Genomic DNA, 14,000 nt, shown 5'->3' on the forward strand with positions numbered 1-14,000 from the left:
TGCAGAGTAGTATGTTGTATTTTAACATCCACATACAAGAAAATGAATCACAGGCCTATAGATTTTCTTACTCTCTCCACACTAGATTGTTAAAAAACGAAATTAATATTTTCCCAACAATTCAAACATGAAAATAAATAATTCAAAAGCTGCTTTCTGTACTACATTTTTCTCTAGAAGGGAAAAAAAACCGAACAGGATTTAATGGCATTACATAAAAATCCTGGAAATTATGCATAAAGACCATCCTGGAGCGTTGCCCATAAAGGGTTTGCTGGTTTTTCATGTGCATAAATGATAATCAAATAAGAATTACCAGGAGCTACAGTATTATTAAAGATAAATACACATCTCTAAATCTCCATTTTAAAAAGCTTAAAAATAATTGCCTGCACTAAGCCATTCAGCCCACACTCTCTGGGCTCTCAAGGAGCCCGGGGTTTCCAGCCTGCGCTTTCCTGTGCTGCAGCCCACACTTGCTGTGCCCAGGCCCCATCTCAGGTCCCCAGGCACTCCCCTCCACAGCCTTCTCTAGCTCCTTTCAAGGCCCTACCCACAGCCTCCACTCAGTCAACCACTCACCTGTTCCTGCAAAGCCTCATCATCTTCTACCTTCAGTTTACTCTATGCCAATGTCTGGGGTGTGGTCTCACATCCCAGAGTGCCCAACTGGAGTGCGAGTAGTAACGTTCACTCCTTCCTCCATTCCATGCCAAATTCCAACCTCCCTCGGTATTTGGGGGGGGCGAACAACTTTAGGAGTCCTGTGGACACCAATGTCCATGGACACCCCAAATTCCTTGTGTGAAATGCCATCGTGTTTGCATATGACCTGTGCATATCCTTCTGAATACCTCAAATCGACCATAGATTACCCTGAGTATCTCATACAATGAAAGTGCTACATAAGTAGTTGTTAAACTACAGGGAATAAGGACAAGAAATAAAAGACATGTGCAATACAGTTTTTTTTTTTTTTTTTTCTTTTTCTGAATGTCTCCATTGATGTTTGGCTGAGTCTGCAGATGAGGAGCCCACAGATGGAGGGCTAACTGTATTATTGAGCATCTACTACATGCCAGCTTCTATTCCTGGCACTAGGCATATGGCAGTATATAAAACATTGAAATTCTCACTCAAAACACACTGCAGTAGAGTCAAGATAGAACATGAACAAAACCAGTCGAACACATGTGGTACGTGAGGAAAGGAGAGTGGTCAGTCCTTCCTTCCAGAAGGACCTTTTCAAAGTGAGACTCCCAGAACAGAATCCCTGGAGCTGGGCCTCTGACACCTTCCACAGCTGTCCTAGAGATGGAGCCTGCTGGGCTGGGGGTACTCCTGCACACAGGTCCTCTATATTTTGGTTTAGGGTTTCTTTCTCTTTATTGTTCTTTATCACTGTTTACCTACACTCACAAGCACCTGTTCCTTAACAGGATTAGTGGGAAGATACCACAGAAAAAAACACCACATTGCTCTTGTAATTGCAAGCTGTAAGAGCCCAAATTAAAGCCTCTGAAGAGCTTGAAGATGCACACGGCCTCACTTCTGCATCTTATTCTTTCATATAAACATGTATAGCCTATTAATTTTCTTTTCAAAACAGGAGAGGGTATACTTCAGTTTGGTCTCTCTGAATAAACATATCAGGAAAACAGAATTAATGAGATACCAATACCTGTAATTTCTCTCTGCTCCTTAAAAAAGCTACTGAGTACAAAAACTATTGAAGACAACTGGGGTTACATGAAATGGACTCAGGGGTCCACCTGCAGGGGCCCCTATGGGCCCAACATAGGACAATTTGGGTATCAAAAATAAAATATCTGTCACAGGATGAAATGCACTAAATAAGTTAAGATCCAGTAGTCCACATGAACTGCTGAAGACAGCCTGTGGCCACTTTTGAGGGTATTAAGAAACCAACCCAGTCTGAAAACTGGTCTATAAAGCAAAGAAGTCATTGAAATATGAACCTCTGAGCACACACATGTCCCTGTCCTAAGATCAGGCAGTGGCTGAGATGACAATGTGCACAGGAGCATGCTGTGTGATTGGAAAAAAATGGAGAAAGGTATGGCTATTTTGGCTGCTGCTGCTGCTGCAAAGAAAATCGGCCCACTTTCAATGACACTACTTAGTAAGTCCATTCTCTGTTGAGAGCTGCCAGGGGCCAAGTACTTAACGCGTACTTAACATTTAATCCTTACAAAAATTCCTTCTGGTGGGTACCAGCATTTTCTAACACAGTCCTTTGGATTTAAATATTGGCCCCACCTTTAGCAGTTTTTCCTGGCTGTGAGACCACCACAAGCTACTCTCTTTGTGCTTCAGTTTCCTCACCCAGGTGAGGTGATAAGAGTGCCTCCCTCCCAGCTCTACTCATAATACAATCAGCCAGTTGGGCGCATATCCACTTGGATGATTGTTTGATTTGGTTGGTATCTCCTTACTGTCCTAGGCAATACACTCCCAGGGGCAGGGCCAGGGCTGTCTCCAGCACCTTGTCCAGTCCTCCCAAGTGGTAGGAACTCATTCGATATTTAATGAATAAGTGAGTTTGCAGTGCAATAAGTGCTCTAGATCAAACTGCAGCCAATACCTCCAGGGTCGCAAAGCTGGGGATTTTCCCATAATCCCTCGACTATCAAAGGCCTCATCATGTAAGTACTTCAAAACTCTGGGGACCTGAAGCAACCCAAGAACAATACTGCCTGGGCTCCCCAGGGCTTCAATAAAACAGCTGCCAAACTCAGCAGCAACAGTTTAACCAGGGCAACCTATCAGTGTTTCAGGTTTTGAACACTTGCCCTTCTTCATCTGAGAAGCCGACACAATCACAGTCCCTGGTGTGCTCTGGGTTTCAGCACCACATGGTACCGGAGGTGCCCCACATAGAGCAAGCGAAGGAGGAAAGACGCAGCCTGCAGGGCGGCACGGAGGGCCTCCTGGGTGGCGTCAGCCCTCACCGACTGAACAGCAGCTTCAAGTGCTGGACTGGAATCACCTCACCTGGCTCTCCCTCAGCCCTCTGCCAGAGGTTCTCTCACTCCTAAAGCCAGGCAGCCTCCACCAGGCAGCCTAATGCCCACAGCTCAGAAACTGCAGAACTGAGACTTTGGTCCAAGCATGTCAGAAACCAAGCCCCATAAACCTGACCACTAAGCTATACTGCCAAGGGGTGAGCCCTCCAAAAAACTTTACAAAACGAAGTCGAGGTTCAAGGTTCTTTATCATGAACCTTGAACACCAGCAACAAAGATTTGGCAGGAGTTTTAGGAACCAGGTAAGAAAAAGTAAATTTTTTAACTAGAGTAACTTGTTACTTTCACAATAAATGGGAAATGCCTGTCATAATTCCAATTTGGGTTGATCCATATCCAAGAGAGCATGTCTGTGTGGCACATACAGCGTGCTCCATCCTTCCTATCTCACAGCTTAGGGAAAAAGTTCTCAAAGGAGCATCCCCAGATGCTGGGTCCCTAACACCTTTGCAGCTGTTAGGTCTAAACTATTTTCTCAATAACATTAAGTCCTTATTTTCCTTTTTCAGGGTTAACATTCATGATGATGGCAGGAAAGCTATGTGCGTGTGTGTATGTGTGTGTGTGTGTGCGTGTGCGTGAGGGAGAGAGGGAGAGTGAGGGAGGGGGGGGGAAGAGGGAAAGAGGGAGAGAGGGACAGAGGGAGAGAGAGGGAGGGAGAGAGAGAGAGAGAGAGAGAGAGAGAGAGAACGAGAGAGCACTAATGCCTGAACACCAACCAAGAAAGAGGCACCAAACTGTCCTGGTCCTGTGTTCTTGCCCACCGTATGCTTGCAGGAAGAAAGGGTTTCACTGAAGCAGTATAAAGTAATGACTGTGCTATATCTCAACCTTGAGGAGGTGTCTTTCTAACAGTCTGTGATAAAGTGTGAAACCAGCCCACAGCACTTGTGCTGCACAGCAAAGCCCCATGGCGGTCAGGAGAAGCGGCTGTGCAACCAGGGCTGCAAGCTGAACTGGCATCATTGTTGGGGGACATCATCTGCACTTGACCTAGGTGGTCATTCAGACTGGAATGCCACCAGACCGTGCCTGAGAAACAAATGAAACGAGCCTATTGCTTCAAGTAAAGCACTGACCGTATTTGTTGCTAGTGATAAAATTCAAACCATCAAGTGAAAACTGGAATTTTGGAAAACGTACCAGCCACTCTGCAGTTGGCATCCACCCGGTATTTTAAAGCCGTTCCTGATGTCAGCACTTGGAGCATCTGCATAACTCAAGAAACCAGCATTTCCAAATGTGTAATGAATAATGGTACAAAAGTATACCTGGGGAGGAGACCCACCGAAACCTGGTGGGATGTAATACAGCAGCGGCACAAGACTCAGGGTCGGGTCTCAGGTCCCGTGCTGCAGCTCATCTTTAAGGAGCTACTGCCTATTGCGTACTGGCGCAGCATCAAAAACATACACCCACAGTTATCTAAGACGCTGTGACAGTACATTTCCACTTTCCAGCTGCACACCTGTAGGAAGTCAGATTTTCTTCTCAACCTTCAACATCCAGGTACAGACTGAATGCCAAACAGTTAAGAAAATCCAGCTGACCCACTAAAAAATGGCTTAAATGATGTTTTTGTTATGTATACTTTACTTTTTTTTAAATTCAGTTTTTGATCAATTCAAACAGACATTAAACCAACAAGCAAAAATATAAAGTGGTGTCCCCTTCTCACCAGGTTGTTTTAATAGTTACTTTTTTAAATAAACATTTATTTTTATCAAAATGTTATTTACATTAACATGCAATGGATAGAATAGATTTATTATTATTTTGAAAAGAATTAAGAAAATACTTAAACTTCCCAGATAGTTTCAGTTTCTAATATAATAAATATCAATAGATAACTTATATAAACAAAAGCTCTTTTGTGTCCTTAGTAATTTTCAGGAATGTGAAGGAGTCCTAAGACCAAAAAGGTTGAGAGCCACTGGCTTACAGAGGGGCTTATGAGCCGTTCTGGCTCCAGGACCTCCCCCCACCTTCAAATCCCTTCTGGCTCTCTGGCTCCCCACCCTCCAGGCCATAGCTGCTGCCACCAGTACTGCTACCTGGCCTGCTTCTGCCTCCACTGCCACCAGCACCTCAGGAGCAGGGCTAATATTCCCACCTGTTCTATGGGGAGAGGCTGCTGGAGAGTGCTGGAAAAACTAAAAAACAACAACAACAACAAAAAAAAACCCCACTTGATTTCCAAAAGCAAGCAAATTTTAGAAAGTATGGCTTCGGTCACCAAAACTGACCTACTAAGGCATGGATTGGGCTGGCATGGTTAGCACATGGCTCAGTTCACTAGGTTCATCAGCAAACCGACAATAATATCACTGACTTCTCCAGTCTTCCCATCTCCCTATCTGTGCAGGCCTGACCATTGCTGAAGTGAAGGTTCCCTCTGATGCCACTCAGTTTCTTCCCTTCTGTTCTGAGCAACATCTGAATCTAGAAGTCACTTCCCTTCCTGTTTCAAAAATGTATATCCCTTTATAAAATTCCCTCCATGATGCTAGAGCCTGTTGGAATGGGTCTTTAGGTGTCTCATGTGCAAAGTGCAAATAGTGGTCAGAGCTAAATGAGTGAAACAGCGCTCAGTCAGGGTCTTCCAATGGTCAGCAGATTCCTAACACCACCAGCAGAGTGGATCTTCAGAATTTAATCATATTACTATAACATCAAATCCCAAAGAAATATCAATACTAAGACCACCAACTCACAGAAAGAGAAATCAGCACACAGCTTGATCACACTCAAACATTCATACATGGAAAATTCAATATGGTGGAGTTTTTTTTCAAAATTATTATTTTATAACAAAGTACATAGGTGACACTATTCAGTATGTCGAAGCAATTACTATTTGAACCAGGCTGCCTAATAGATGAGAACTCTGAAACCTCTCTACTTACTCTATTTGTTCCTTTTAAAATTTTCCCTTTCTTAATAACTCTACCTGAAAAGATGACCTTCCTTCCTTTGCATTACACCAGCAGTTTGGCAAATCTTATCCTCAACTTTCTTTGCCAAAGTTTGATTCTATTCATAATCTTGCCTTCAGAATCAAAAGCTGTGTGCAACTTACTGGAAGTCATATAATTTGGTCCCAAAGACCCTGAAAAAGCTTCTGTGGGTGCTAGTTGAGCATAGACTCCACAGGTAGTCGTCATCTCCCGTCCTCGTCACTGAGTCACATTTTCTGCTTCATCTCTCTCTGCCACTTGCCACTAAGAGACTGTGTTTCAACATGCACAGGAGACCCGGATCAAGAATGCAGGCAAGCACAGAATTTCCAAGAGGGGAGGTGGAGCTGTCAGCTAATGAGCTGGCACCACAGCCACAGGCTTATATGATTAGGGGGAGACATGCCTCCCACACTATTGGAGAGAGAAAGGAAAGCCCTGCACATGCTAGGGCACCCAAAACCAGGACCTGGGCAGTGCTGGTAGCTGTCAGGAACAACACGGAGCCCAGACACCCAGTGTGGGACAGGGTACCGGCAAAGGATGATGCATAGACTGCTTCAGTCCACCTGGGCGCAGCTAAGCAGGAAGTCTTCTAAGTGCCCCCTGCAGAAAAGGCGAAGGCCTTGGTCCCTGAGGTGGCCAAAGGATGATGATGCATCTCAGCCCTGAGGGCTCCAACAGCCCAGAATTTGGCTGGGACACTCTTTTCTTTTCTAATCTCTGCATCTAATGATGCAATTTGCCAGACACTCTTTTCTACAAGGGTGTAATCAGTGGTGTGGACTCGGAGGCACTGAGCATCATGGTTCCAGCCCCCTCATATCCATGAGGAGAAGAAAGCTGGAGAAGCTTCTTAAGTTTCACTTTCTGTCCCTGTGACTCTACAGCAACAGGAAAAGCCAACAGCTCTGGATAATACTCCTCATCTTTCTTGTCACTGCCCACAGCAGAAAAGAATGGCCAGGTCCCCCACAGGCGTCAGGGTTCACCCCAAAAGCTGCAGAAGGGTCCTTATTCCATCACTCAGATCAGGCTGCTTCTCCTTAGCTCCTCGCTTTGTGGGTCATTTCCAAAACCCTATCTCTATGCCAAAAAATCCTTCGGCTTTCTCTCTCGGTGACTGGGCTCCCTGTCTAAGATTTCACACACACATTCCACAGCTCCCTTCCTTCTTTATGTTTTCTCCTTAGAAATGAACATAAGACAAACACCAAATATTATATTCATTGTTGGAGTCCCCTAATGACTCCACTATTGGAAATTCCCCATAAAAGGCCAAATATTAATTCAAAATTCCTGTTCCTTATCATCAATATAGGATTTTTGTCTATTTTGTTCACTGCTGTACCCTAGAACTTAGCACTGTACCTAGCACAAAATAACTCGTGAATGAATAAACGAATAAGACAGAGCTTCCAAGCCTGTTTCATCTTCAGCAAATCAATCCTGCAGGCTCCATTCACACCACGGACATGGCCAAAGGCATCTCAATCCTTCCTGCTTCCAGACCACCTCCAGGTCAACTCCAGAAACTGAAAAGACCATCTGCCATTAAAACCATCAAGCCCCTCTTCTTCTACCAGCCAGTTTAAGTCTGGCATGGAGTCCCATCCGGTTGATCTTCACACTGCTCACACCTGCCCCATCATCTCCAATGCCACCTCAGTTATCTTCACTCAGGCCATCACCCCATCTTGGATTTGCTCAAACAGCTCATTCATCCTTAGTCTCATACCTTGCCACACCACAGTCCCTAGAATTGAAAGAGAGCTTTCTAACCTGCTTTGTGCTTCAGGGATGACCAGTGACTTCCCTCAACAACAGAACCAAATCTAAAGCACCTTCCTGCTATATACTTCCTTGTTCTGATGAAATAAGGACAAGTACCCTGCCCCATCAAGAAACACCATTCCAAGTCACTGCCCAGGACTGTGCATTCCACACAAAGGTTCTTCTTTGTCCCCCTGGAGAGCCGAGGTTTGATCTCAGCACCTTCTCTAAAGCGTCCCTGACTCAGGGACATAGCCTACAGCAAGACTGGTAATCAGGAGCTCACCAAGGTCAAGAGCTGTCATGGGTCCATCTTCACGTCCACAGTGCCAGGCACACATGGCAGAAGCAGAGCGTGGATTTTAGAGAGTGAGCATACGGAAGTAATACAATAACACCTCACAAAGCCTACTCACATCAAGGGCACGGAGCAGCTTCCCTTCATGCCGCCAGGTTAATCCTAGAATCCCTACTCAGCCCACTGATGCTCATTTCTAGAGTTCTCTACTGGGTACTTTTATCAGGAAAGGGGTAAGATATAAAGGTTAACACTCACCATTACACAGAGAAACCTGCCACAAGTTCAAAGACGGAATGCTGAGAAAAATTTTACATTCTAAGCTCAGCCTTGTACATGAAAGGTCTTCGACAAGCTATGCTCATCTCACGTAGCAGCTTTGTATATCAGGACAGTTGTCAGAGTCAGGAAGTCGTGTAGACATATTCTATTACTGGAGTCCTGTCCACAAAGGTTTCAAAATGAACTGAAGAAAGCAAAATCACAGTCTTGGGGAAACAGTTAAAGGGAGGAACACTAAATTTAAGGACCAATTAGCTAAGTCTTCTATGTTTTCCTACCTCTGTTAAGTACTAAAACTTTTCCTTTATAAGTACACAATGTACACAAATTTAAAGAAAAAACTAATTTACTCTACTTGAGACTTAAAAAAAAAAAAATCAGCAAACCCCTCCAGGCTTTCTCTTTTTTTTTTTTTTTTTAAATATTTGTCAGTGTCTTCGGTCTATACATTGAAAATAAAAATAACCAATGAACTAAGAAAAGTGAGTATTGCCAAAGGTTCAAGGACTTGGCAATTTTCCAAATTTGACACTTGATAATTGTACCTGCTTTTATTTCTGAAATTCAAATAACAGACCATATAAAGTACAACTTACAAAACTGATACTGTTGTCCTTTAGCCCAATGTATCTGATTATTACCTACAATGTGGCACAGCCCAGCACCACTGTGTAGAATCTCTCATAATCCCCGACAACAGAGCCTGTAACTCTCAGGTCCTACAGATGCCAAAATGTCAAGGCGGGATTACATCCACAACCCACTCCACTGACACTTCCAGGCTCAAGAGCAGGTGCCACCCTCATACTCGGAAAGACACTTGTCATGGCAGAAGCTTTCAAGTGAACTGCAAAGTATCATTTCCAACCTCGACAACACAGTAATTAAAGCCCACTAGGTCAAAGGCAATTCTCAGGTGAAGATATTTTGCTACTATATCCATAAATTCTTCAACAACTAACAAAACAAATGCAATTAAAAAAAAATTAGGAGAAAGATAAAGCACCTTTCCAGACAATAAATGTGGAGCTCAGATCACAAACCAGAGAAGGACAATGCCCATCCAGCACACGGCAGTGTTGCAAGGCCCACAAACTATACAAGCCCAACACAGCCACTTAGCTGCCTCTGTTTTACACTCTTGCTTCTCCCGTGGTTGATTTAAACTATTCCTTCTTCTGAGGATTCCCTCTCCTGGGACTCTTAGCTGTGTAATTATGCAGCGTGTGGGCACCACAAAGTACAATACAGATTCACAAATGCAGGCTTTTAGAAATCAATGTTATTTTCTCTACATATTTGTAAAACAGAAGTTCCCCTCAATCCAGAAGACTTTTAGTAAAACATGAGAACTGTTTCAAAGAGCAGGGAGGGGTAAGAAAAACAGCAAATGACTTAGAATCCTTGTTTTTGGTCCCACTTATTTATATGCCACTTCCCAGATCCATGAGGAAATTAAAAAATAATAAAATATCCAGTTCAGTAAAAACGACAGGAACATAAGACCAGGGACAGGAGCCAGATACAAATCAGAGGGCTGCGGGAGGGGACATGGGAGCTTCTTGGTGCCTTTTTCACCTTCAGATCACCTGATGGCTGGTAAAGTTCAATGGTCTAAAATGCTGGGGTCTATGTGGTAAGACAGGTAGCAGGAAAACAAAGCCCTGTTCAACAAATGAAGTTGAAAGCTGAAAATGAAAACGTGTTTTAAGAGATTCAGGCAAAAGGGAGTGTGCACTGAGAGGTGTGAGATTCCACCTAATTCTTGAGGGCCCTGCAGGGCACAGCTGACTTCCCATCTCTATTTTGACAATAAGCAAAGTAAGGCCTTGAGAAGAAAGGTTTTGTCAAAAGGGATAGAGGAACATGGACATGGGACTTTAAGGCAATCTCTGGAAGTGCTAAGAAGTTCTGACTGCTAAAGGGTTCTAAAACCCTTATATGCATGGGACAGGCTCCTGGAATTTCAGAAATGTCAACAGCTGACTGGTAGTGAAAGCATTTTCAAGGTGCTCCTTCTTTCTAAAGGTCTCACCTAGGTCAACACTGTCTCAGTGTCCCTATCCACAGCATGACTAGGTCTGTGATATTTGACTCACTGGAGAAAAAGTCACACTGATCCTGAGATTCCCCCATGGTCAGGTATCCTGAGACAGCTGAGCTGCCTCCAGACACTGATGCTGCAGAGAGATATTTTTTATTATTCAGTACAAACAGGATGGGGGAGGGAGATGCCAGGGTAAAGAAATGCACATACCTTTCAACTGGTCAGCAACCACACTCTGACCAAGGCGTTCAATAACTTTTCCATCTTCCATTTCGTACCGGTCATCTAAGTATTTTGCAGTGGCCTCAGAAATGTGAACTTTGCCAGCCACTCCCAGCTGCTCCATGAGATTGGCCAAGTTCACGTCATTAGACCACACGTCAAATTTGAACCTCCTCATGCCCAAGATGCCACACAAGACAGTCCCTGTGTGAACCCCGACGCGCATGTTCACCATTTCCTTCTTCTCTTGGCAGAACTGCTCAATGGCCTTGATCATGCCTAGGCCCATTTCAATACAACAGTAGGCATGGTCTGCCCGGGGCTCAGGACACCCTGCCACACAATAGTAACAGTCTCCCAGAGTGCTGATCTTCTCACACTTGGTCTCCTCACAGAGTCGGTCAAAGCGACCAAACAGGTCATTGAGGAGCCCCACCAGGGCATGAGCAGACTTGTTGGCACTCATCTTGGTGAAGCCCACAATATCTGCAAATAAAATACTGACTTCTTCAATCTGCTGCATTTTAAAAGGGCGGAAGGCTATAGGAGCTTTCTGTATGGAGAATTTTTTCTTCCTGTTCTTGGGGCTGGAGGTGGCATGCCTCTTGACAGAATTCTCACTCTCCTCATCCCCCTGTTTCATTAAGTCATCCGCTATGATTCTTGGCATCACAGAATGAATCATCCTCTCTTTGAGGGCCTTTTCTACTTCCAGATCTTTTCCGTGCATGATGGATTGTCCTACCTTGAGGAAGGTGCTCCTGGACCTCACCTGAGACATGACAAACAGGTGGATCCCAATGGCATGGATGCAGAGGTGAAGCAGAGCTTGGCTCAGCAGCTCCCAGTGCAGGGCCTGGGCTGCGGGGGAGGGGAAGCAGTCTTCATCTCGGAAATGATAGCCAAATGTCTCAAAAAGGACTGAATAGGCCACCCCCAAAAACAAGCTCAAGTACAAAGGTAAGTGCATGACGGTGTAGAGTAAAAGGAGCACTTCGACGCACATGGAAAAGCTCCCCACTTGGGATAGGCAGGTGTCTGCGGGCTTGGCTGCGGGAGTATGATTGGAGCTGTCTACTCGTCCTGAGAGGGGTGTCAAAACCTGAAACTGGGCAGCCAGGGTCAGGGCAAACACCAGCAGGGTGAGAGCCAGCGAGGTCCACGCATAATGCCGGGTGTACAGCTTAGTGAAGGTAAACAGGAAAAAGCCCACGCACACCAACAAGAAACACAGAGCGGGGGCCACCATGACAATCAGTTTGGATCTCATGTGGACAGCGAAATAGATGCTCCAGAGAAGGCAGGCAAAGCCAACATAGAAGAGCGCATACCGGAAGCGGCGCTGGGTCTGTGGGAAGCAGCGCTCCAGGCAGGCCTCTTCCAGGTTCACTGAGTCGAACTTGGGGTCCCACCAGCGGCTGGAGGCCCTCTCGAACAGCTGGGGCAGCTTCTTCTGCCTGCGCAGGCGGCCCCCGCCGCCCACTCGCCGGGGAAGGCCCCCGGAATCCCCGGAGCTGCTGCAGCTGGAGGAGATGCTGTACTTGCAGTGCTTGGGGTGGCTGTTGGAGGACAGCTGCTTGGGGTTGATCTTGACCCTCACGCTGTTGCTGTCTCCGCTCGAGTCGCAGCTCACCTCGGTGCTGTGGTGATGCAGCAGCTGCTGGTGGGGCGGGGAAGCCATGTTGCCGAGGTCTCAGAACCTTCCCAGCCGGGTCAGGGGTACCTGCAGGCAAAACGACGAGTTAGTGACCCTACAACACACACGTCCGGAAGGCCACGCGACCTGTGCGTGTCCTGGGTGCGGCCTCCAACAAGGGACTCGGGAAAGCCACCATATGTTCACAAAAACTGCCGATAAAGGATAGTCAATGTCCCCACCGCCCCACCTCCGGGGAGCAAGAACCACCCAAGACGGACCTGGTGCTCCCGGGGGCCCCGGGTCCCGGACACAGAGCGCTCCCCTCGGGCGCCCTCGCCTGCTGGTGGCCTCTGCGCCGCGCGCTTCCAACTGCGGCTCCGGAGGGAAGTTCAGACCTTGAGCGCTCCCGGCTCGGCGAGCGGCTTTCGCAAAAACAACTCCGCCGGCAGCGAGCAGCGCTTCATCCTGCAGCAGTGGCGCCCGGTGCGTCAAAGGCGCGCGGGCCGGACCTGCGGCGCCGGCCGCGTTCCCCTCCCGGCGCGGCCGAGCCCGAGCGGGCGACCCCGTCCCGTGCCCCTGGCAGCTACCCCCGCGCTCCGCCCCGCCCTGCCCGCGGCGGTGGGTGCGCCCCGGCGGCGAGTTTGCGGAGCCCGGAGGCGGGCGGGCTGCCCCCGTCGGAGCGGCCGGTCTAGCGGGGCCTGCTGCCCAGCCGAGAGCGCCTGGCCCCCGCTCGGGGCGGACGACGACCCCGGCCGAGCCGCGGGGCTGAGCACAGGGCGCCGCACGAGCCCCTCCGCGGGCGGCGGTGCGGGCTGCCGCAGAGCCCGGCTCCCGCGACGCGGGCCCGGACGCCCGCCCGTCCGCCCGCCGCGCCTACGCCCCGGGGTCCCCTGCCCGAGCTAGAGATGCAGCCGCGGCCGCGCCCGCCGCCGGCCCTCCCGCGGCCGCTGCCTCATGTCGGAAGAGCGGCCGCCGCCACCATCTCCGGCCCCCTCCCCCTCCCGCTGTCACTGACAGACGCGCGCCCGCGCCGCCCCTCGCCCCGCCGCAGCGCGCACGCGCGGCCCACGCACGCCTCCGCCCTGGGCGCGCGCACGGGCCGCGCGCCGCCCCGCCTAGGAGCGCGCGCTGGGCTCGGGGCTGCGGGGCGGGGAGGGGCACGCTCGGCTCCGCCCCCCGCCCGGGGCCTCACGGCGCCCAAGCGCCTGCTGCGGGCTTTGCGGCCCGGCCTCTCTCCGCAGCGGCCAGACGGTCCGCCGGGCAGAGGGAGAGAGCAGCCAGTGCCACGTATGGGAAGTCACCTTTTGATACATCCAGGTTTTCAACCGCTAGATTTGACTAAAGGGAGGCGCCCCTTCTACAAGCAGTGAATGCATGCGCCGGGTGGCACTAGGTCCTCCCTGAATCCGCTCACCATGCGACCGCCATCCGTGGAGGCCTGGACAGCGCGGTGCCACTGAGAACTGCTTGCACCCCATTTTGGGCGCCTCTTCCTGTCCTCCTGAAGGACGTTTTTCCCTTTCCACAAATGAAATTTTCAAAGGAGTCGCCCTCCCATAAACAACTCTATTCGTTGACTGCTGCCTGTAAATACAATCCTATACTCCCCAGAACCATCCTGACCCCCTTTCTCACACAACACAGCACTTCCTGCCAGTCACAGGACTCTTCTTGCCGTCCCCCGCCTCCCAGGCCATCCCAAGTTTCCAAGTCAGCTCTCACTGGAAATTAAAGA

At 48.4% G+C, this 14,000-nt stretch overlaps 1 protein-coding gene across 1 annotated transcript in view; it reads right to left on the reverse strand.

Annotated features, from left to right (window-relative positions):
* ADCY9 (adenylate cyclase 9) overlaps nucleotides 1–13,285 on the reverse strand; it is a 110,812-nt gene extending 97,527 nt beyond the window's left edge. The window contains exons 1-2 of the mRNA XM_079121345.1: nucleotides 12,544–13,285; nucleotides 10,615–12,349 (exon numbers count right to left, since the gene is read on the reverse strand). Of these exons, the coding sequence (XP_078977471.1) occupies nucleotides 10,615–12,307 (1,693 nt within the window). The 5' untranslated portion in view covers nucleotides 12,308–12,349; nucleotides 12,544–13,285. The remainder of the gene's footprint in view (nucleotides 1–10,614; nucleotides 12,350–12,543) is intronic.
* Between the last annotated feature and the right edge of the window lie 715 nt (nucleotides 13,286–14,000).

Source organism: Sciurus vulgaris, assembly GCF_902686455.1.
Source record: "Sciurus vulgaris genome assembly, chromosome: 18".
Classification (NCBI taxonomy): domain Eukaryota; kingdom Metazoa; phylum Chordata; class Mammalia; order Rodentia; family Sciuridae; genus Sciurus; species Sciurus vulgaris.